This window comes from Kogia breviceps, chromosome 5, assembly GCF_026419965.1.
Source record: "Kogia breviceps isolate mKogBre1 chromosome 5, mKogBre1 haplotype 1, whole genome shotgun sequence".
NCBI lineage: Eukaryota > Metazoa > Chordata > Mammalia > Artiodactyla > Physeteridae > Kogia > Kogia breviceps.
This window is the reverse complement of record NC_081314.1, coordinates 92,264,391-92,289,572: the sequence shown is the minus strand read 5'-3', so window position 1 is coordinate 92,289,572 and position 25,182 is coordinate 92,264,391. Positions and strand designations below refer to the sequence as shown.

Here is a 25,182-nt window from a genome sequence, read left to right as displayed (position 1 = left end):
AAATGCTCTAATTAAACTTAAATATCCTCATCTAATGACTTACTAGAAGGCATGATAAAGAAGCAAGGCGCCCCAATATTTTTCTTCTCTACAAAGAAATGGTGATTATTCAGCTGGTCAAAGAGCAGGAGGCATTCCTAGAACACAAAGGATGGTAAAGAGAGCTTCTACCCAGATATGGGAAAGGCAATCCACCAGATTATTATTTGAAGATTTGAAAGTACTAGAAGACCAACAAGAGAAATTGATCCCTGGAAGTCAGAGAGCTTGTTAGCAAAGGATAATCTTACATTTATGGCAGTGAATGTCAAGCCTGGGTGCCTGATAGAATCACCAGGCGAGCTTTTCAAGTTTTTTATTCTCAACCTCCACTCCAGAGAGATTCTGACTCCGAGGGTCTTGGGTGGGATCTTGGGCACTGGTGTTTTTTAAAAGCTCCCCCAGGGGATTCTGATGTACATTCAAGGTTGAGAATTACTGCTTTAGATTACAATATGCCTTCGCATACATTATCCAGGGTTTTGTATACATAAATAGAGGAAATAGAGACATTTTAATGCCTTTTGATTGTATAAAGAAACAGGAAGAGACAAGAGTGGTAATTGTGAAAATGAAAGGATTGCAGATAAATCAGTTTTCAAAAATTAGAGGAAAAAAACCTCACCTTTGTAGGGCTAAAATTAGGGATGATATCAATCCATGGAGTGTAGAACATTAAGGAGAGGCCTGTATGTCCATATTTCCTGCTCTGTATGGAATATTCTTGAGATGACAACAAAAGTTCCCTACCCAGAAAAGTCTGAAAATAGTCATCCAATATTTGATGACTATTATCTTCTAAAACCTTATTTAGTCCACTCTATCAAAGAGAAATATTAGAGAACATTTTGTTATTCAAAAAGTTTGTTAGAAAATATCACGTTAATATTTCCATGTGCGTTCTGGGTTTGTGCACACAATCTGCATGTAGAGACAGAGAGAGTGCCTCAACAGTGATCCTTACAGCTATTGGATGGTTATAATGAATAATTCTGCAGGTAAAAGTGGCAAGTAACAACCTTGGTTGTAGCTAAAGGATGAAGTAGAGCCAACTCTGGGCTCTCAGATTAGGGGGAATAGAAGTCAAGTCACAATGAGGCAGAAGAAAGTAAGTTGTGATCAGAAAGTAGGATATTGTGTTTTGTGATTTTAGAAGTGGGCGATGACAAAGCTTAGGCTGTGACCAAGAGAGTGAGTGACAGCTACTGTCAACAAAGTAGAGGCTAAGCTATCATCTCCATGTCAACCAATAAGATGGAGATGGAGAGAAACAGTGCTTCAGGTGCAGGAAAGAAAATCTTCCAGACCCTAAGTATTTAAGATAAGGAATTTCAATTAATCACCACTTCTTCCCTCTAGTTTCCAACTAACAGAGAATGACTTATAATAACAGTAACAATAGTTCAGCACTTAGTATGTATCAGCATTGTTCCAGGCACTTTGCATGCATTCCAATGTTCACAACAATTTTTCTGACAATCGATACTATCATGCCCATTTTACAGATTAAAAAACTGAGACATAGGGTAGGCAGCTTGCCCAATATGGGTTATAAATGCTGGTAGAGAGAGTTGGGGTAAGAGAATATTTTATGGAAGCTGTCAGCAAAAGTAAGTGCATAGAGTCCAGGAAGGGGCCTGGTGAGAGATGAGACTGAAATAATACATCGGAGCCGTATGGAGGAGAGTCTTAAACCCCAGTGTCCAGAGTTTGAATCTGATCTGTATCTTGAGATGATTGACTTTCAAATGTGAACAAATTGGAGAGAGGCTGGACTGAAAGGACAAGTTAGGGTTCTTTTGGTCCTGATTAAAGGACTGGTAATGAGGAGGGTGGCAGGTGAAGGTTAAAGGAAGAGACATGTTTGATGTCTGTTGTAAAAGTCAAAAGCAAAGATTTAGTACCTGGTTAGATGAAGGGGGTGAGGGAGAGGGGAGAATTTAATTAGAATCCGAGGTTTCAAGTCTGAGTAACTGAGGAGAACTTCAAGAGAGGCCCTTTGTAGGGGTGAGAGGGACAGCATGAGTAGCTGGACTTTGAAAATCTGTAATTTGTTGTGTCAGCAGACAGGCGTGGACAGAAGACCACAGGAGAAGTCGGAAACATAAATTTGGAACTTAGAAGAGTCTGAGCTAGAAATGAAACTTTTGGTGTCGTCTGCATAATGGTGCTGTGATAAAAACTTGGGAAGTGGATGAAATCTCTGAGGGTGGGAGAAGGAAGGAATAAAGAGCCTTGGAAAACGTTTAAACTGGGGGACAAGAAGGAGGGAGAGGAGCCAGCAAAGGAGGCCAAAGGAGAGAGGTAACAGGATAGGAACACCCAAAAGTGTGCATCATGGATCACAAGGGAATGGAGGGTTCCAGAAAAGAGCTGACTTAGCAGACCCTCAGAGAAGCTAAGAAGAATAAAGCCACTTGGAGTTGTTGATTCCAAGGTTAGAAGGATCAAAAGTAGCAATAGAAGGATAGGAGGTGGCCTCTGACTGGAAGGAGGGAGTAGATCAGGGGAGACAAAGGCCACACGAGTGGCCTCTTTTTCAAGAATTCAACAGCTGGGAAGAAAGAGAAGATAGTCACTTGAAGGGGTAAGGCGTATAATGGAAAGTGCTTTGTTTTGTTCTTAAGATAAAGAGGACCACTTAAATCTATTTTAGACAGTGATAAAAGAGCCATGGAGAGGGTGAGTGAAGATGCACAGGAGCTGCCAGGTAGTAGCAGCAAATACACTTCCCGTGGCAGAAATCACAGCAGGGTGAGGTTCTAAACTATTTTCTAACCTTATCATAAAACAAGCCAGAACTCATGGAGCAGAGATCCCTACCAACTCCACACAGCAGTTCTCTTTGAGAACAAGGCAAGGACCAATGGAGCAGGGGTTTTTCCACCTCTTCTGGGGGAAATGTGTGAATTCAACCCATACATCCCAGGGCAGAGGGGGAGAAGTAGCCCTAAAGACAATCTTTAAAGAGTGAAATAACTTCTTTCAGGTGTAAGGAGAAGAGGAAACTTTGATAATAAATGGGGAGTGCAAAATATTAGGATTTTCTTTTTATAAGTATTATTTGTGCATTGTATAACTTGTAAATATTCTGGTGAGGGTTTGGGCATTTTTATCCAGTTTTTCGAAAAAGAAATCGTTAAACACACTTAAGTACCTGAATGTTATTCTCTCCATGTGGAAAGAAGTAAGTAGAAAGGCAAAAATATTGATAGTGGTTAATGAGTGAGTGCTGGCTTTGACTGCTGGAGGCCTCGGTAGGACAACTGCTGTAAACCAGTCAGCAAACAGCCTGTTCCCTTGTCCTGTCTCTTCCTATCAAGGGGACGGAAGTGGGCAGTGCTGGGCACCCAGAATGGAAAAGGAAGCAAAGAGAGAAAGACTCCTTGTTCCCAGGGAACGTGCACGCCCTCCCTCTTCTGTGGGATGGGCTGGGTACCCGTGTGTCGCTGTATATTCAGAAATGGTCCCTGGGGCCCCATCGCTGTCACAGCACTGCAGAATCCTGAGACACAGAGAAAAGCCTCAGAGGTTGTTAGCACATCTCCCTCTGGACATGAAACTGGACTCAGCACCAACAAGAGAATCCCAGAGAGGATTTGCTCTCCTCCATGCTTGGATAATGCCTATTCCCTGATACCCAAGGAAGAATTAAGTACAATGCGAAACTCACACTATATTACACACTCAATCCCGAACAGCTGGGCTGCTGATAAAATCTAAAAAGAAGAGAGAACTGGCTGTTCTCCATCTATACATAATGTATTCTTAATAAATCTCTTGATGAGGAGGTATGAAGATCTCCTATTTCTGTGCAGCCCAAGGAAGCAGAACATCCGGCAAGTACCCAGGGAGTCTCATTAGCAGAGACAACCAGTATGGAAGCTCCAGGGGGACTTGCCCCACATTTCTATTAGTAACGGCAATTTTTTTTTTTTTTTACTTTAAATATGCTAGTAATTCTTTTGCTTGCAAAATTCATTTTGCCTAAGGATTGATAACTATGCTTTTTCTTAATAGTTACTGAATACCCTCCATGTTCTAGAGACTACATAAAAATAAAGCATCGCTTGCCACTTTTTTTTTTTTTTGCTTTATTTCTGAGAAGATAGAACAGTAAAGGCATTCCCAGAATGATTTATTTTCAAGAAAATGGAAGTAAGAAAACATGAAACAGTAGAGTTGTGTAAAATCTTATATTATGTATGAAATGCCTACTCTGCAATTTAGTAAAAAGGATAACTGGTGACAGTCAAGAGTATTCTATATGAGTATAAGAATTTTGATTCTGATGTGGGTGGTAGTGATTAAAAACAAGGTTGGTTGTGTCAGAACATGACACTTTCCTCCTAGATTTTTCTTGCAAAGTGCAGCTGCCTGTGTGGAGCCCCCAGGGTCAGGCCAGTCACCAAGCCAACCAAATAATAATGGTTGACACCAGAGAGAAACCTATGACAAAACAAAAGATATTTGTTAAAGATAATTTTTACTTAAGTTACTACTGAAATATTTCCTCACTATAGTTAGAAATGTGTCTCTCGTGGTCACTTAGACTTTATAACAATAAGATCATCTCAGTGTCTAGGAGGATCCCTGCCCTCTTTAAGGAAGAGAAATACAACATGCATTTGATCATTCAATAGCAGATTTGGCTTATTTGATCATTTAATAGCAGATTTGGCTTATTCAAAAAGAGGGACATAGGGCTTCCCTGGTGGCGCAGTGGTTGAGAGTCCGCCTGCTGATGCAGGAGACACGGGTTCGTGCCCCGGTCCGGGAAGATCCCACATGCCGTGGAGCGGCTGGGCCCGTGAGCCATGGCCGCTGAGCCTGCGCGTCCGGAGCCTGTGCTCTGCAACGGGAGAGGCCACAACAGTGAGAGGCCCGCGTACCGCAAAAAAAAAAAAAAAAAAAAAAAAAAAAGAGGGACATATAACTAACCTATGTTGAGCTCTTCAGGATGTTTATCTGATCTGTCAAGAAATCATTCCTACTGACTCATTTTTAAATAGGAAAATAGTATATACAAAAGTGTAAGAAGAAGGCAGTTTAAAAAAAAAAAATTCTGCCTTTCCTAGAATTTAAATGCCTGTCCCAGCATTAGTGAGACAGACACAGAGTTTTCCTATCTTTTCTCTCAATGCCTGCAATGCTGCTTATTTAAAGCAGCTGTGCCACCATTAAGCATTCTTCTATGAGGGACACTTACGCAACCTCTAGTTTGCCTCTATTAGGAATATTCTTTAGCAAACATCTTTGTTTTCCCAAACATTAGTTCAGTTCTTCAGAATAGCTTTCCTATTGAAAATGAATTTTCTGAAATGAAATTACTAGATAAAATGGCATGAATATTTTAAAGCGCCTCTTTCCAAACATATTTCTAAATAGCTTTACAAAAGGGTATTTATTAATTAATCAATACCTTATACCAGCAATTTATGAAATTATAGTTTCACCCCAGGCTTAACAAGCTGCTAATAAGACTATGTTACTCTTATTTGTGTTTATTTCATCCCTAGCAAGCTTGAAAATTTTTGCAAGTATTTGTTCACGATATTCTGCATGTGTGCTTGGTTCTAAATTTTTATTGTTGTTTTCTTATCAATTGGATTATCTGTCCCAGCTCCAGTCTCAACCGCTCTCCTCACATTTATTGCTTCGTATAGGCTCCCATGATTCATTCAGTTACTGGGTAGACGAAAAGTCCCCAGTGGGGCCTGACCAAACCCCAGCTATCAAGCGCCTCGCCAGGATCTCCTTGGTAAAGAAGCTCATGAAGAAATGGTCTGTGACTCAGAACCTGACATTCCGAGAACAGCTGGACGCTGGGATCCGCTACTTCGACCTGCGTGTGTCTTCCAAGCCAGGGGATGCCGACCAGGAAATCTACTTCATTCACGGGCTTTTTGGCATCAGGGTCTGGGATGGGCTGATGGAGATTGACTCGTTCCTCACACAGCACCCCCAAGAGATTGTCTTCCTGGATTTCAACCACTTCTATGCCATGGACGAGGCCCATCACAAACGCCTGATTCTCCGGATCCAGGAGGCCTTTGGGAACAAGCTGTGCTCAGCCTGCAGTGTGGAGAGTATGACGCTCCAGACGCTGTGGGAGAAGAAGTGCCAGGTAGGAGGGAACAGAGATTAGCTTCCAAGGGCAACAACGGAACTCTTTCTGCTTTTTCTGTGTCACCAGCTCTAAGGCAGCTCACTCCAGGGCTCTTGGGCCAGAAGGTATAGATTGTTTGGGATAATAAAGATCTGCACACCAGTTCCTGGGCTCTAGGACGGCTCCAAGGGCTCCCCTGGGCACAGTTGAACTGGGATTAACTTGTTAGGCAATGGCCTGGCCAGAACCAGCCCAAGGCAGAGTGGTGAAATAGGACCATTTTTCTGTCTCCCATTGTATCTGTTTTCACACTCCTAGTTCCCCTTAGGGATCATCTGTCCCATCCTGTCTTCAACTCAGTATCAGACAATCCTGTCAAATATTGTTTGATAGCATTATCTGACAAAGGCACATGAAGTGATTCATCTCAGAGGCGTTAGTTAACATTTTGAAAGGCCATCTCCACAGAGTTTGGGTCAGCGGGGAAGACAGTTAAGGAAGGAAGAACCCGCAAAGGGATCAAGGCTGGAGGAGCATCCCTAAGTTGAGAAGAACCCCAAACCCAGACCCATGAAGGACAGACTCAGGAAAAGGAGTGCGGGCCTCAGATATATTCTGTTCTGGGCCCAGGGGATGGTGGATAGTGAGAGAGGAGAGCTTCAGGAATGGTCAGGCTCCAATTTAGACTCTCTTTAAAAAAGAAAAAGAAAAAAAAGTACCTTTCATTCACAGTTGCTCCCTTACCCATAGATGCATTAACCAAAGCATCTTAAAGAGGCAGTGATTTTTGAACTGAGGGAAGAGCTTTTAATTAGAAAGCAATTAAAAATTATTCATTTGCAAATGTATGGTGAACACTAAGTATGTGCTGAGTTCCATTCTAAGCACTTGGGATAAATCAGTCAATAAAACAAAGATCCTTGCCCTAATGGAGATTTCATTCAGGTGGATGGAGCTAGATCATAGATAATAAACATGATAAATACATTATAGAGAATGTTAGAAAGTAATAAGCAATGGAAAAAGAAAGCCAAGCACAGTAAGGGGGAACCAGGGACCTATGGGTTGGAGGGTGGGTCACAGTTTTAAATGTGTTGATCAGGGTAGCTCTGATTGAAAAGATGACATTTGAGGGAGTGAATCTATTGGGGGAAGAGCTTTCCCAGCAGAGGAACGAGTCAGAGCAGAGCCCCAAAGCAGGAGGGTCCCTGACATGGTTGAGGAAAAGCAGGGGCCACGGGACTGGAGAGCAGAGCAGCGGAGGAGGTCAGAGAGATAACGGTTGATCAGGCGGCCCTTGAAGGCACTGAAAGGACTTGGCTTTTACTCTGAGTGAGGAAGGTTCTGGGAGGGTTCTGAGCACAGGTTGTTGTGGCCTGACTTAAGTTTTGATGGTATCCCTCTGGTTACTAGGAAGAGCCCTGGAAAGACAGAAGGGAAGTACAGAAACCAGTGAGATTAGTGGGAAGTGGTCAGATTTGGAATCCACCAGAAGTTAGACCTAATAGCGATTCCTAACTGTTGGGATGTGAGGATTCCAGGATGATTCCCAGGCTCTGCCTGAGCAATGGGAAACACCAGGTGGTTTTGCCCACCCGTGAAAGTGCTAAAGGTCTTTGAATCTACGAAGACTGATGAGTTAACTCGTAGTATCTGTTACGTTTTACCTAAGCTATTTTTCTTCACTAAAACTTTTGTAAGTGATATTTTGCCAAGTATTTATCACAGCTCTCCCCTAAACCTAAGTTTATATCTATTCAGACTCGCAGGTCAAATTTGGAGATATTTTTCCCCAGTGGAATCTCTCTCTTACAATGCTAAATAATACCAGTAACAAGTACAATAACACAACATTTATGGAGCCTTTACAATATACTAAGTACAGGGATTGACTCATTTAATCCTCTCAACAACACTGTGACATAGGTTGTCATTATTATCCTCATTTTACAGATGAGAAAACTGAGGCAGGAAGCAATTAAGCACCTTGCCCAAGAGAACATTGTCAGTGAGCCACAAGGGCCAGGACTCAGTCACAGGCTGTTGGGCTCTACCGAGTTCCCACAGCCTTCAGTGCTCTCCCAGGGCTGTTCATACATCTTGGTGATTTTCACAACTAGGGTCATAGGCGATGCTAATAAAAACACTTTCTCCTTATTCAAGAGCCCTTATTATCAGAATGTCTCAGAGGGTTAGCAGAATGGGAGACAGGGAAGATCCGTGAGAGGGCTTTTGAATACGAGGATTCAGGTAAGGTTAAATTTGAGTCCAGCTAAATTTATAAACAGGTATCTGTTATAGTTTTATAATTTTGTGCACAGATAGTATTCTGGGTGGGCTGCCACATTGCATACTAAATCATTTGCAAGAGAAACAGGTAATTTCAGGGATAATGAATCATGTGGACAGTGAATTTCTAGCAGAACAGTAAAGATCTGTTATAGTTTTTTAAGTATGGGCTAATCTGTGTCATTCAACAACCAATACCCCTAAAATTATGAAGGAAAGAGACTGTGATGATGTGTCAGAAAAAGGGAGTGTGTCATCAATTTGAATTCCAGGATTTCCCTGTTCCCCTTCCTTTCCCAGAGGTTTCCCTGCTATACCTCTTCTTAAAAACTAAAAGAGATCTCCAACAGAGCCCTCAATCATCTGCCCCCTGCTGGGGCAGTGCCATACTGGTGGTTAAACTTTAAATATTCATGATGTAATGAGCTGCCTTGCATGTAACCCCCAGAGTATTTTATTACTACAGTTTAATAGAAAGAAGTGTACTACCATTCAGTCACATTTCATTTACTCAATATGCAGTTATATCACAGCTCACAGGTATGTATTGGTATATTAGTGGTTATGAGTTTTGAGGGTACAGTGAATTCGAAGATTTCACCTACAACTTGGCAGTATTTAGAATCTTAATGAGAAGGTAAGAATATGTGCCTCCAGGGAGTTCACCTCTGTGCTTTGTGACCACCTAGAGGGGTGGGATAGGGAGGGTGGGAGGGAGTGTGACGCAAGAGGGAAGAGATATGGGAACATATGTATATGTATAACTGATTCACTTTGTTGTAAAGGAGAAACTAACACACTATTGTAAAACAGTTATACTCAAATAAAGATGTTTAAAAAAAAAAAAAGAATATGTGCCTCTAGTAAAATATAAGACAACTGATATATACAATTACAAGGCAAAACTGCCTCAAATGTACTGTATGAAAAAAAAGGGCTTTGTAACCCATCAATTGAAAAATAGTACATAGTATAAATCTGCATCCCAGGGGCCCCTGTAAAAGAATGATCAAAATAAGAAGAGATCAATTAAAGAATAATTCTTAAAGGAAATGAGATTTTAAGTCTGAGTCTCGAGAGAAAACCTGCATATGAATTGCTGAGCTGGAGGGAAGAATATGTCAGACAGAAAATACAGCAGAGCGAGGTCAGGAGTCAGATGCAAAACACAGGCCCTGGGCAAGACTTACTGCCCCCCAGAATTCTGTAGAATTAGGGCTGGTTTGCTAGGCTAAGCTCCTACTGTAAACAGAAATTCCCCCTATAACCTTTAGGATCAGATTACTTGAGAAGGCTCTTGAGGAAAGCCATAAGGCCCCTTTTGTAGAATGTGTCCTTTTTGCTCGTTCTCCAAGACGGAGTGAAGAACAGCGCTTTCCTTTCATCCCTTGACCCTCTGCTCAGAGGCCCGGCAGCATGGGAAATGGTCTGAGAGGCCCTGTCGAAGGATCACACAGCCTCCCGCCTCTCCCACAGTCCATCTCACAGCCCAGCTTTTCACACTTACAGATGCTGGAGACCCCAGCCTTCCAAACTAGCCAGTTACAACGCCAGCAGGAAATCTTCCCCAATGTCCCAGGCAATCTGCTTACGATGAGCCTGTGATTAACCTCATTAACCCATGTGTTTACTACCAACATCATTAGCAAGCGGTCAGACATTACTCAAAGCCATTAAAAGCAACAAGAACAAATAGCCTGTTCAGTGCTTTGAGTCTGGTGCTCCCTAGCTCTAGGCCCTTAGGAGCAGTTAGGCTAAATGCACCCCGGAAACAAGACACACATTCAGAGTTCTTGCCCTTGGGTGCCAGGAGAATTATGCTGTCAGGTCAGCTATTCGAGGATTGCGGTCCAGGGAGTGTAAATACACACAATGGACATTCCTCCTGGGAAGAATCGCTGGTACCCGGGAGGAGAAAAACATAGTACTTCTGGAAACCTAAGCATCAGAGCTCTGAATTGGAACAATCGAAATAGCAATCCCTGTCTCTCTGCTGCCTTCAGAAACTAATTAATGCCGTGGATGTGGCTTGCTAATTATTTGCAAAATCACCACCATCCTGAGAGGTCCCACTGGAGACCCATCCGGTACTCGAAGACGTCCCTGCCTCACATAGCTCACTCCCTCCCTCTCCCGGGAAGGGCAGTTTCATTCAGAGTCAGCCCGCACAACTGAAAACCTACATCCTTCCAAATTCAGTTCAGTGTATTGATCTCAACCCAAGAGCTAAGGGTCAATTTCGTGAGCATAGGAGTCATAACTTATAGACAGGACTAACCGCTGAGGTTCTCCACCTGGGGTCCAGAGATTCCCAAGGGGAGTGGGTTAGGGTAGAATTTAAGAAGTCTGTGAATTTGGATGGGAAAAGCACTACATACTGACTTTTAACCACTAACTGAATATCAGTATAACCACTGATTATGAGTGCGAGTGAGCAGTCACCCACGGCAGTGTTGCGACTCCCTGTGACTTTGTCCCCACAGAAACCACAGATATTCATTTAGTGCAGATATCTTGAAATATTGTGTATACTCATCATTTACTCAAAATTATGGAACTTATTAGACTTAAAATATTTTTATTTAATGTGTTATTATGAAGCGCATACATTAATTTATTTATTACAAATTTAATTATTATGTTGATAGCTATATTTCCATCTCATTGATTTTCTTTGTAATCCTATCTATTTTATTTTAGACATTCATTTAAAACAATCTGAGAAGGGGTTCAGGAGCTTACCATACTTCCAAAGGTGTTCATGACCCCCAAAACATTAAAAACCTTCAAGTCAGGCATATAGCAAGTGCTTAAATCTTTGCTTATTAATTTTTCTAAAAAGATATGTATATAAAAATTTTTGCATTTCCACGTATGTTTGTATTTGTGCGCCTTTCCTCCTAGCAATCAATCAGTGTAAAGCCAAGGAGTTAACTAACACTCAGCTTGTTCATGAACTGCCCTCCTTTATTTGTTCTGAACATTTCAGGTTCTCATCTTCTATCACTGTCCCTTCTACAAGCAATACCCCTTCCTATGGCCTGGAAAGAAGATCCCAGCGCCCTGGGCAAATACCACAAGTGTGCGCAAGCTCATCCTCTTCCTGGAGACCACGCTGAGTGAGCGCTCTCCCCACGGATCCTTCCACGTGTCTCAAGCGATCCTCACACCCAGAGTGAAGACCATCGCCCGGGGCCTGGTTGGCGGCCTCAAGAACACTCTGGTCCATCGGTAAGAATTTGCTTCCTTTTCGCAAGTGAGGGTTAAAAAAAAAGTTTTTAATCTTGATTCTTTTCTGAATAAACAGCAAACAGCAGTAAAACCATATACTTTGAAGATTTACAATAACAAAACCAAACCCCCAAAACCTTATATTTGAAAAAGTTGTGTACTTGAGGTGTCTTGCATTAACCGTGGCCAAAGGATCTCTAAACACTCTGTTAAAATGTACATATTATAACATAAATACCCTCTAAATTTCAATATGGAGGCAAAGCATTTTCAGCCACCACCAGTCTGTTCACGTCTAGCTGGAGGTGCCACCATGTTCCTGCCCCTGCCCTCGAAGCCCCTGCCCTCGAAGCTGGCCCAAGCACTCACTCTCATAAGAAGCATTCAATGAGACTGCTGTGCCAGGCAGTAAGGATTCAGAGATGACCCTCCCAGGATTTAGGGTGTCCTTTCTCCCTGCCTTAGTGACAGTGAGTCCTAAGAAGCAGCTCAGAATGCCACCTACCATGCCATAGCTTCAGATACTTCCTCGGAGCAGAACTGATCCTGACTGTACAATTAGGCAGGAGAAGCTCCAGAAACGTTGTGTTAGATGATGTTCTTTATCCTGGACACCAATAAATGATAGGTGTTGTCAAGAAGAAGGATGGCTTGTGTATATGTACATGTATGAGTGTATGCCTATGCGTATGTAGAAAGGGAATGTTATAAATACATGTGGCTAATAGGGCATCCCTCACAATCCAAGCTGAGGAAACCAGTATGTTTGGATAACAAGGGATATTTACAAGAATCACTTTGGTTCCTGAGTTCCAGGTGCTGAGCACCAGAGTTCAGATAATGAAAGATTCATCAAACAATGTGTCCCTGTCTATTTGGATAGTTTGGATAGCATGACTTCTGATAACAGGAGTTCACCTGGCAGGAGTTTGGATAACGAACTGAGAGCTCCTGATTGTGCTGGCCGTGAACAGAACCAGAAACCTCTTTCTGTGTGGCTCTACTAAGTCTTCACTGAATTACCTGTGCTTAACTTGGGAAAGAGAGTTTCATAAACCAAGACCAGAATCATGAACTTTCTTTTGTATAGTATATGCTCATATATCCATACCATTTCCTCATGCCTTTGGTAAATTTGTAGATTAACATTATTTATTTATTTATTTATTAATTCAGTGACGAATAGGAGCTAGGTCCAAAGACACAAGATGAATAATCTAGTCATTGCCCCCATAGACGTACATTCTATCGGGAAAAATATAAACATGTAAATTTCTATGTAACACTGTGAAAAATCACTATAATAAAGTCTGTGCAGAGAGCTGTACATCTGTATAGTGTATTCTGAATATAAAGCACCCTCTTGCAGATGATTTCATTAGGTTCTTAAATTAAGCCAGCCTCCAGGAGGGCACGTTGTCTAAAGCATGTTATTGTCCCCACTTCAGATGGGCCCAATGAGGTTAAGTGACCCAGCAGACCTCTACTGCTGGTAAGAGTCAGTATTACATCCCATCCGTGGACTTCTGATTGTTGGACCATTGCCTCTTTCAGCATCCAAGCACTGACTCGTATGTAACACATTTCAGTGCCTTGTTCCTTTCTGCTCCACTGGTCTGTAATTGTCTCACTAGTACCTGAATCTGGTCAGCTCTTACTGGCTACAATTCTGAACCCACAAAGTCACAATGCTTTTCATACTCGTGAGTTCCTGCATCTTTAATCTGGCTGCAGGTGAAGCACAGGGCTCTTCCACTGAGAAGTAATAATGGCGCACGCGCCCAAAGCCCCAGCATCCTAGCACGCCAGAGCCTTAACCTGCTGGCAGCAAGCACACATCTGGGAGATTGGAAGGATACTGGGGCATCTCGCCGCCTGCTGGTCACAAGAATATTACAGAGATGCATTAGGATTCCTAGGCCTCCACATCAGCTGCTTTGGTCAAGTTTGTTCCCAAACACCAGCATGACATGTGGCTGTCACTTCCCCTGGGCTATTGAACAAGTGTGTTGACTTAAAAAAATATATATGCACAACGTGAGAGCTGCGAGTTAAGTTTTATTGGGGACAGAACGAGGACTGAAGCCCAGGAGACAGCGTTTCAGATAACTCTGAGAAGCTGCTCCAAGGAGGCGAGGGGGGAAGCCAGGATACATAGGAGTTTTGCAACAAAGCGCAGGTAGTTGGGAATGTCAGAAGATTATTGCTAATTAAAGAAAACCAGATACCTCAAGTTAAGGAATTTAGCGCTTTTCTGTGTATGGGAAGATGCAAGAGTCTTGGATCACTGAAATCATTCCTTTGATATGCACCTCAGCTCTCTGGGGCCAGTATCCTGACACATCCTGAGTTTCCTCAGGGCTCACCGCAGGGAGTGGCTACAGTCTGACGGCTGCTAGATGGCAGGTATTCTTTTCAGCCCTGAGTTTCCTTGGCTCACGTTTGAGGGGTATAGTCATTGATGACTGTGACATCCTTTGTTTATTGATATGGCAGGAAATATTTCATTTCTCAAGCATATGGAAGAAGCAGTTGTCACGGGCCTTCCCCCGAGAGCCAACACCCAGAAGGTCTGTCGTAAGGCACACGGGGTGCTGTCAAACTGGTCCTGGGCACCAGTTATCAGCTTAACCGAGAGGAAAGGACAAGGTATATTTTCCTATAAATGTAGTGGTGGTTTTCTCAGGAGGCAGTTAACCACCCCCCTTCCCGCTAACTCTTAGGTCAACTTCAGACTTGAGATTTTGTTTGCTTGAAGCCATGAAAAATATATCCATTCTTATCTCCATTTCATTAAGATCCTCTTGTGAGGTTTTGTCTTGGTCTTTCGTTTGGAACATATTTCTCTGCCTCCTCTTTTGCCTGACTCTCTGTGCCAACTACCTCCCCAGTCTTGAAGGAGTGACCTTGTGTAGGTGATGTCCCGAGGACCCAGAGCTCGGGGCACAGGGCGTGTCCCCTGTGTGGGCTTCATGCGGCTTCATGCACCTCCCTGCTGTGGTGCAGGGGTAAAACATAGCCGTTCTGACTGAATTTCTAAGGTAGTTTTCCCTAGATTCTTAGAAACCTTGCACTCCCACTGAAATCAAGTGAAAGCAAATTTTGCCTAAGCCTGAGGGCACAGCAGCATGGGGCCGCAGAAGGGGACACAGACTGAAACCAGAGGCCCAAGGTTGAAGCCTGACTTGGTTCCTGTTATGGACTGAATTGTGTTCCCTGGAATTTCACATGTTGAAGCACTAATCTCCAGTACCTCTGAGCGTGGCTATATCTGGAGATAGGGCCTTTAAAGAGCTGGTTAAGTTAAAATGAGGCCATTCAGGTGGGCCCTAATCCAGTCTGACTGGTGTCCTTATAAGAGGAGGAAATTAAGACACACAGAGACACTGGGGATGGGTGTGCACAGAGAGCAGACCCTGTGAGGACACAGGGAGAAGGTGGCCGTGTGCAGGTCAAGGAGAGAGGCCTCAGGAGAAACCAAACCTGCTGACACCTTGATCTTGGACTTCCAGCCTCTAGAGCTGTGAGGAAATAAACTTATGTTGTTTAAGCCACCCAGTCTGTGGCGTTTTCTTACAGGAGCCCTAGAAAACTAACACAGTGCCTTAAAAACAGACTGCCTTTGACAAATTTCCTGGGGTCTCTGAGCTGTGCTTTTTCTTACCAGATAAGTGGGGTTAATAAAACCGCACAAGATTGTGGAGTCTTAACAGGAAAGCGTCTCCCACAATGCCTGGCACAAGACAGGCATGCCACGCCCGAACCTGTACTGGACCAGCCCTGCTCTCAGTGGGCCTCTAAGCCAGGGGGAAGTTTCTGAGCTGCTACTCTGCAGCCCTTGGGGATTCAGCGCCTCACGGCCCAACAGCAGTATCTGACTCAGCCGTCTGCACTGATCTCTTGGTAAAGAAATCTTGGTAAAGAGGTCTTGGTAAAAGGCCAAGAGTTAAGAGAATAGAGCAGCTCCTGCTCACCGTGGGTTCTGCATTTCCTGGTTATTCGATCCTTGTCCTGGGGAAGGCTGACACGAGAACCCAACCCGAAGCTGACACAGAGCTCTTTGTCACGGAGAGGAGACCACAGGTGCTTGCCTTTCTCTCTGCTCAGCCTCCAGGCCTCCAGGGATCCTCCACGGGCTGGCTCTGGCTGAGTCGGCTGGAAGGGCCTTAACCAAACCTTTAATTCTCATTTCCCCGTGATGACCAGAAGGTGGTGCCAGAATTGCATACTTTAAACATGGACAAGCGGATTTTTTTAAAAGAAGGCTTAGATGCATCAGGCTCAGGGCTGCTGTGGCCTTCGTGTGGGCCACTCTGTGTTCCAGGTCTCTGCCTCCAAGGGATGACTGCATTTGTGACCCTCCCCTCTCAGGATACATTTTGTCACCTAAGCAGCAGGATGTGACCACTTTACGAAGTTTTCTTACCCCCACCCCCAAATCTCTACCATTTTATGATTCCTTCTCTGGTCCCCAGCACTTACAGAGTACTTATTATATCCCAGGCCCTCTTCTAAGCACTTTACACATATTACTTTATTTAATTCCCCCAAATCTATATGAAGTTTTATTATTATCCCCATTTTACAGGGGGAGAGACTGAGGCACAGAGAAACTGAATAGGTTATGGTCAAATCAAGGGTACTATTAAGTCATCAGGAGTCCCAGTTAAAAATGGAAGTACCCCTGTGATATTGGCTTATTAAGTCATAATCAGCTATGAATATAAAAATGCAAATCAATTTGTGAGATGTGTTTTAGCCCATGGCTGATCGTAGAGTCTGCTGAGCGAGGGAAGAGACCCAGGACTGATTACAGTTGTCACGATAAAAGGAAAAGAAAGCGGAGAAGGACAAAATGCTTCAAGGCCTTGACAGGGTTGCCTAGAGGGAGACTGAGAAGTTGAATGTTCACTCAGAGGAGGGAAGGCAGCTTCAGAGGAACAAGGCGGGGAGAAGGTGACAACCAAGGACAGTGTTACCAAAAGAAGAGAAAGAGGCCATTAAGAAATAAACTTAGCTTATTTTCAGTTTTTACCCAGAGAAAATCCTTCCTAAAAAAAAAACACTCCAGTCTCTTAACCAAAACATAAGCCCTGGTTTGTGTCTTCCTTATAGCATCCTCAATGTCGCAAGTATTCAGTGAGCTATTGTTACCATGATGCAAAACTGAGTACTTCATTACTCCCTCCTCTATACCACCCATGATATTTTACACTTACTACGAATATAGGAACCATCACATTAAACTGTCATCGTTTGTTTACATCTCTGAATTGTGAGCTTCTTTGGATAACATTCTGGCTTTCACATAGAAAGCCCTCAAATTATGACATGAGACTGACAGACTGCATTTGTAAGACAACTGAGCAAGCATTGGTCCAATAAGAAGCCACACGTGCAGCTGGAATAACTGTATATCCACGTGGCAAAAGTGAACCTTGGCCCCTGCTTCACACCATATATAAAAATTAACTTGAGATGGATCTTAGATCTAAACATAAAAGCTAAAATTATAAAACAGGAAAGTATCTTGTGACTTGGGAGTAGGCAAAAGTTTCTTAGACAGGTCACAGAAACCATAAAAGAAAAAAAAATGATAAATTAGACTCCATCAAAATTAAGGAATTCAGCTCACCAAAATATGCCATTGAGAAAATTAATAGGCAAGCTACAGGCAGGGCTAAAATACTCACAAAGCTTATCTGACAAAAGGCTAGTATCCAGAATATATAAATAACACCTACAACTCAACAATTAAAAGAAAAAGAGCAAAAGAGAGAATGGGTAAAGGAACTGAGCAGATGCTTCCCAAAGAAGATACACAAATGGCCAATAAGTACATGACAAACTGCTCAACATCATTAGTGATCAGAAAAATGCAGACTAAAACACTGTGAGATAACTTTACACATCCATTAGAACAGCTAAAATTAAAAAGATTTATAGCACCAAATTTAAGGGAGGATGTGAAGCAAACAGAACTTGCATACTTTGTTCATGGAATGTACAATGGAATGACCTCTTTGGGTAAAGATCTGGAAATTTCTTATAAAACCAAATGTAAACCTAACATATAATAAAACAACTTCACTCTTTGGTATTTACCCAAAAGAAATGAAAATAAATGTCCACAAAAAAGACTTGTATAAGAATGACCATAACAGCTCTATTCATAATATCCAAAAACTGGAAACAGTCCATTTATCCATCAATAGGAAAATGGATAAATTACAGTATATTCATACAATGGAATACTATCCAGTGACTAAAAAAGAGAACAAATTGCTGATGCCTGCAACAACATGGATGAATTTCAACACCATAATGCTGAGTGAAGGAGCCTCACACACAAGAATGCATATTGCATGGCTTATGTGTAATTCTAGACCAGGCAAATTTAATCTGTGTTTTTTTAAAAAAAAAAAACAACAACAACAGTATAATTATTGCCTCTGGAAGAATGGGGGCAGGGATCGATGGGGAAGGTGAATGCAGAACCTTCTGGGGTGCTGGTAATGTTCTATACCTTGAGATGGGTATGGGTTATATATATACATTTGTCAAAACTCAACCAGCATTCACTTAAGATTTGTGCATTTTACTGGGTATAAACATTACGTCAAAAGGGAAACAGGTTGAAAACAAATACTGAACCCTAGATCTGCATGCTGAGATATTGAGGGGAATGTGTATAGATGTTTGCAGTTGGAATTTGTCAAAAATATAAGCTGGATTGATGGACAGATATATGGTAAGCAAGTATAGTAAAATGTTAGTGGTAGAATCTAGATGGTGGATATGCTTACTGTAGATTTCTTTCAGTGTTGCGATATGTTTGAAAATTTTCATGATAAAAAAATTTCGTGGTACAAAAAAATTAAAGAACTCACCAATAATTAGGCTCTTGATCTTAGTTTTTCAAGGTCCTGTTGACATGGTATGTCTTTGGTGATCGAGGCGAAGAATTTCTTCTTCCAGCACAGAAACCCTAAAAGTACCGTTCTCTAATGGACTAGACATCACTCTGTCCCTGAAAGAGATTTAAGCTTAAAGGAACAAATTTGGTGGGGGAGTGGAGCTTATGCCTCTGTTGACGCACTTTTGTTACATTAACAGAAATGTTTTCTTTCCCATTTCTAAAGGCTACTCTCTGTTCTCTCTTGCCCCAACACTCTCCTGTGTAGGAATCTTCCTGCCATCCTGGACTGGGTGAAGACTCAGAAGCCTGGAGCCCTGGGTGTCAACATCATCACGTCTGACTTCGTGGACCTGGTGGACTTTGCCACAGCTGTCATTGAATTGAATGACCTCCTACAGGAGGATAGAGCTTTGGCTAAATGCTGATTTAATTTGTTATTTAACTTAATATTGAAGTTGTTGATCCAGGCTAGAGTTCTGAAGGGTTTCTTGTTAAGTTGGCCCCTGGGCAGTGATGGTGAAGGGAGTAAAAGGAGGGGACATTTTTTTTTCCCCTCCTCACGGGGCCATTTGGATAAAATTACAGGGCTTTTAATTGCATTTTTCCCAAATGAGACTTTGTAAAAACTTAAGTCCGAGGGAAGAAAGCATGTTTCATGTGATCAAGGTCAGCATCTCCCCAATGGCATATGATGTTGAATGTAATATGGAAATGGGGTTTCCAGGTTCCATTGGGGTATTGAGTGTCCCCTAATTGGCCCAGTTCCCTGTTGTCTTCTGGGATGTTGTGTTTGAGCCAGAGAGAAGGCTGAAGCAGAAGGGCATTCCTGATCCAAAGGATGGCTCATGGCAGGTGTGGACTGCCCTGTGCGGTGGCTCTATCACCAGCCTGGGGCTCTGAGGGGAGACAGGTCAAGCACCAGTTTTCTCTAGGCATGTTAAATGTCACCACTTCTTCCTCAAGAGTAAGACGTATTTATCACCAAGGTATTTCAGCCACAAGCTGTTTTGCAGTGCTTGTGATGGTAATGGGTCATCTTCATTCTTTCAAGAAACCATGCATACTGTCCTCGGTATCAGAAACAAGTGGGTTTGGAGCTGTTCTGTAACTCCTTGAAAACAAGACTACCTCGGGGACGTTTAGGATGATGGTGTGTCATCCAGTGAGAAATACCCAGTGTTGGAACACTACCAGTTTGTGTCTTGATTGTTCTACTTTCTGCAGGTTGTTTTGAGCCTACTAATCACCACTGAAGGAGGGCTTTGAAACTCAAGAGGGGATTTTTTTATTATTATTGATAAGAGGTGCTTATCTATAAAGAGCCCTCTTGTGTTTTATTTATTTATTTATTCTTTTATTTATTTATAGATTAAGCATCTTCAGTGCTTCTTACCTCAAGAGCACTCACAAAGGAGCTTCCTGAACTTTTCTCACCCAGGCCAGATGCTGCCATGGTCCTCTCCCCTCCACAGGACCATGCATCTCAGGACCATGAGCGACCTCTGACTCTACTATAGATGCTGTAGACGTCCTGCCCCCCACCCCACCCCATCATGCTGGGGACGCTGTTCGTGTGTGGGTGCGGTCGAGACCCGAGAAGCCACTACCAAGCCATGCACTGGAACAGAAGATGAAATGAGTCATGAAGAGCTCTCGATTTTTGAGGAGAACCCTCTAGAAGAGGGAAGAAAAGGAAGGTGCTAGAAAGAACACTGGCCACGGGAGTGTGTGTAGTTCAGTGCTCCTCAGAACTCTCTGAGAATCTCTAAGGAAGTGTTGTCGTCTGGATCCTTAAGGCTGAAAGATAACACAGAACCCCGGACGGCTGTGTGCATTTATACAGATGGTTAGACCACCTCCCAGCAGCTTCCCACTCCTGTTCTCCGATGCTCATGGCTGGATTTTGCATGTTGCCTGCCGTGGGGGTGTCCTAGCTGAGCTGCTAAGAGCACATGCACACCCCCGACACTTGGTCTTCCAGCCTTTACATAAGCCCCAGCCGAGGAGGTCACAACGCAAAGGCCTCTGGTTTAACTGTTCCTTCTCTTGCATTTGAATCCCTCTCCAGAGATGGTTCTGGGATTTTATTGTCAGTTTTTTTAGGGCCTTCTCTGGAAAGGAGTGAGAAAGTGAGTGCCCTCACTTTCTTAATTTTCCTTCGATCCTGATATTAAACTGCAGTGACAAGCTCTGAAATTCCCTAGCCTACCCTCAGGGTTTTATTTGTGTTGTCATTATTTCATTTTGGTCTTGATTTTAATACTCGGTCAATTGCTGGGGGCTAGATCATTTCCCTTCTTCAAGCCCTTTGTTACCTGGCAAAGAGATACGGAGGCAAGAGGAGAATTATTCTGCTCTGTTTTATTTGAGCCTTAGCTTTGCCCAGGCGCTTGGTGCTATGAGGCCAGGTGTGTTGACAGGTATCTACACAGGATGCCAGTGGCACCCAAGGGCTGTTGACTGTTCAGTGGAATGTTTACTTGATTTTCTCCTTTACTGTTAAAATATATAGTTGTACTTCACTTGGGTTGTAACATTTAAGTGCGCCTCGGTGTTCATGACGAAAAAGCACAGAAAACCATACCAAGGTCGCATGCATGGAGTCTTGCTCTTTGTGGAGGGGGGCAGGCGCTCACTCCTTCCTGCTGCTCTGGGTTGCCAGCCTGGCCTGCATTCTGAAATTCTGCACAGGAGTTCTGGAAGAGAGGAGGAGGATTATTTACAGTTCACCCTTGGTAAACACCCCTGAATTGGCAGAATTTCTGCCCCAAGACCAAGTTGCTTAATATATTGTAAAGGATGTGTGTGTTCTGCTCCTTGACCTCAGGCCAAGCAGGAGACTCAGTGATGGGACCGAGGGAAAAGACACTTTAGATCTATGACTCATTCTGCAACTGCCAACGATAAAAAATTGTGACCTGATCACATCACTTATTCTCACAAGGTCTTGGGATTTTTCGGATCAAACAAGGCTATCATATTTGCTCAGAATGAACTTCAAGATCAGCGAAAAAGCTACTTGATTGAGCAAAAGAGGACTTGAGTTTCACGGGATTTGGGGCCACGTTCATTCTGAAATGTAGACTGAGTTTTTCTTGGGCTCCCAGGACCACTTCCTACATGGCCACACCTCCATGGCTTTGTGGCAAAGGGGACAGTCACAGGTTGCAGTTAGAGTAGAGCAGTGTTTAAAGGCTTGAACTTTGAGCCTTTTAGAGGTACCACCGTGGTTTCATGGGCACAGAAGATATTCTTAGGATTGGAGAAAGAGGTCAAGATGGAATTGATGGAAGGGAATGATAAATTATTGAAGATTAAACTTTAAATTAATGGCAGATCTAAGAGGGTTATGCCAAAAATATTGTGTATTTGCTGTATTAGACTCTATACTAATTAAGTGTAATTATTTTCCTTAGTGCTGAGTCCAGACCCCTGCATTCTTGAGAACAGTTAAGCCACAGCCCAAACCCAGGATTTTATATAAACGCAAACAAGAGCACAAGATCTGAGCCCAGGTAATGATCACCCTTAAGAATCCTACTTCTTCTAACATGACCTTATATTCGCATCAAAAAGTTTATCTTTCTGTTCAAGAAGACAATGTAGTGGAGCATTCTGGAATTAAATGCATTTCGTGGTGGGTCAGGATTTTCTACTTTCATTTTTTCTGAAGTGCTGCCCACAGAGACATTATTATTACATACAATCCAGCTAGGGGGCTTAGTGTTAAACTAAAGGTAGAGAAACAGAAGAGATTAAGCCTGAGATGAAACTTTTGCTTCCTAGGAAGCAAAAGCACGACACAAATTTAGGCCATCTTACAGAATTAGTTCATGCCACAGATGAAGTTTTTGTAATGGCCTTCATTGGCTAATTGCAGATTTTTGCTTTAGGTTCTGGGAAATGTAACGGGCTAATGATGGGGGCCCAGCCATGAGACCCCCCCCCCCCTCCCCTTGCAGAGCAGAGAAGCGATCCTGGGCTAAATCTGCCTTGGTTCTTTCATCTGGAATAAAAATGCTGTCTGCTGTTTTGCAAACCACAGTCAACGAGCTCCCCCAAAACATCAGGTCCCTAATAATTAGGTTAAATGCCTGTGCACAGAGCGTGTACAGGGGCAGTAGTCTTCCTTGTGTGAAATGTGTAGAGAAATGCTACTTGGCTCATTTATCAAGAGAGTGGCTTAGGACGACAGACTTGTCCACCAGTGGAACCTTTAGTGACTCGTCAAATGAGATGAGTAGGGCTGAAAGCAATATCTGAGCTCGGGAGGCGAGCTTTCCCAAATACATGCTAAATAGTCACGTTATGCCAAAAGGAAATAAATAGAAACTGAAAACATAAAACGTCCAAACTGACAGGAAGTTTATTTTGTACGGCATAGAACGTGGCTGTCCCCCTAAATTCCACCAACTTCCCGTTACATCTCAACCCTCTGCCTCAGACTGCTTCCTAGTATCTGCTACCAGAGCTGTGTCTACTCAAATGTTGCCTTGGAACACACAGGAGTGAACTGATTGGGTGATAAGTGAATTAGCTGGAAACTTTACCCTTAATTCCAGATGATAATGAACAGCTCTTTACTGCTCCGAGAGCTCCACTGTCCCCTTATCCTCTGGCTTCCCCAGAGTCCTACTAGAAATAGTGACACTAATGGCACTGTCATCACTGAATTGGCCCTAAACCAGGGGAATAGTGTACAAAATGCTATTGATGTTGTTGGCACAGTCTTAGACACTAAAAGTATTCTAAGATAACTCTTTCTATACTGCAGTGGAGGGCTTCCCTGGTGGCGCAGTGGTTGAGAGTCCGCCTGCCTACGCAGGGGATACGGGTTCGTGCCCCGGTCCGGGAAGATCCCACATGCCGCGGAGCGGCTGGGCCCGTGAGCCATGGCCGCTGAGCCTGCGCGTCCAGAGCCTATGCTCCGCAACGGGAGAGACCACAACAGTGAGAGGCCCGCGTACTGCAAAAAAAATTAAAAAAAAAAAAATATATATATATATATACTGCAGTGGATATAGTGTTCTAGTCTTTTCTCCAACAAAACTTGTTCTTAGGACTTTTCGAACTTCTTTCTAAGCCTCATAGTTTGGATAAAATATTTTCCTTCCCTTCACTGGGAATCCAATCCCACAGTCTACTGAGTACCCCCCATCAATAGTCTAGAGGCATTTTCCATCTCTTTCCCTCTCATCTCCATCATAGAATATACCACTGTCTCCTCTCGTCTCCTGGTCATCCTTGATCAGCTGCTGATTACTGTTAATCACAGGATGCTGGCAAAACTTACAATAAAAAGCACATACAAAAAAAAAAAAAAAAAAGCACATACATTCAATGATGTGCAAGTGCACTCTTACCACAGTGGTTTTTGCACCTTACTCTCCTCAAAGGCATTATTCTGCACCCCTACTCACACCCCATCAATAGAACTTTACCTGATTGGAGCCCAGACCTGGGGCCAGTACTTCACTCAAATAGTTGGGGCTTGCTCACAAACTCTGAGCCCAATGAGAAGCACAGCATTTTGAAAAGTCAAATAAGCCTTCCATAGGTTTGTACATTTGCTATTAGGTTAGAGCACTAATTACACTTCAGTCATAAATCTATCATATCAATATGATAAATCTTAGAACATATTCTAGAAACCGTGGTACTTTACTGCTATTATACTTACTAATTTCCACCCTAATGGTAATAAGTATTACATGCAGATCATGTATGCATTATTTGTATTGTGTATATGCCAACTGTAATACTTAATCTCACTGATTAGAAGATGCAGAGATTATCAAAGTGAAAATAAATCTTGGTCAATTCAGATGATAATGTGAATCTGATAAATGCTCTGTTAGATATTATATTTTGTTCTTTATGCTTGTTTTATATGACAATGCATGCTGTTTGCTAAGTAAAAAAATAACACATTATACCAATTTTAAGGTTAGAATGAAAGTTTTACATATATGCTGCTTGATACTCTAAAATGTATTTTGTGGCATAATTAACTTATTCATATGCATTTCACATGGCTTTTTTCCCCCTAGGAAATAAATGTTCAAATATATCCCTCTCCTTCTTTCTGGTAACCTGGGTTAAACTGCTTAATTCAACCTAAAACATTGTAAAGCCAGATTACCTCATTTTAACTGTGAAAAAAGTTTAGTAGGTATGATAACATGATATCTTTTCTTGTATTTGATTTGAACTACCTAAATAGGCTTAAACCTAATAATAAATATAAAACTTTGGCAGGCACTTTTCCTTTGTTGGTATGCAAATTTTATTATTGGCCCACTTCTAATTTTGTTTTTAAAAGTTACAGACTCAACATCAATAAAATACCTGATTATAGTATATTAGATGAAGACCCTCTCAGCTTTGTCTCGCACATACTGGAATTAGTTGCACAGGCCTGCGATTCCCCAAATGAGCTGTGCATGAAATGTACACAGTCTTGTCACCCATGCTTTTCCAAGCTTCACCCTCAGCACTTCAGCTATTTGTACTAGGCTTAGGCTCAGTCCTACTTACATTCATGTTCTCATTTGACCAAGACCTCTGGCCCATGTTACTCTGAGTGGTCACCAAA

The 25,182-nt window shown here is 42.5% G+C and overlaps 1 protein-coding gene across 2 annotated transcripts in view; it reads left to right on the top strand.

Moving 5' to 3' along the window:
• The window catches only part of PLCXD2 (phosphatidylinositol specific phospholipase C X domain containing 2), a 49,198-nt gene extending 24,926 nt beyond the window's left edge, over positions 1–24,272 (top strand). Inside the window, exons 2-4 of one of the 2 annotated variants that reach the window (XM_059064181.2) lie at positions 5,706–6,166; positions 11,427–11,668; positions 18,853–24,272. In XM_059064181.2, the coding sequence (XP_058920164.1) occupies positions 5,706–6,166; positions 11,427–11,668; positions 18,853–19,012 (863 nt within the window). In that variant the 3' untranslated portion in view covers positions 19,013–24,272. Of the gene's footprint in view, positions 1–5,662; positions 6,167–11,426; positions 11,669–18,852 lie in introns of both variants that reach the window. The other variant, XM_067034692.1, reaches the window with a different exon arrangement.
• Positions 24,273–25,182: the final 910 nt, after the last annotated feature.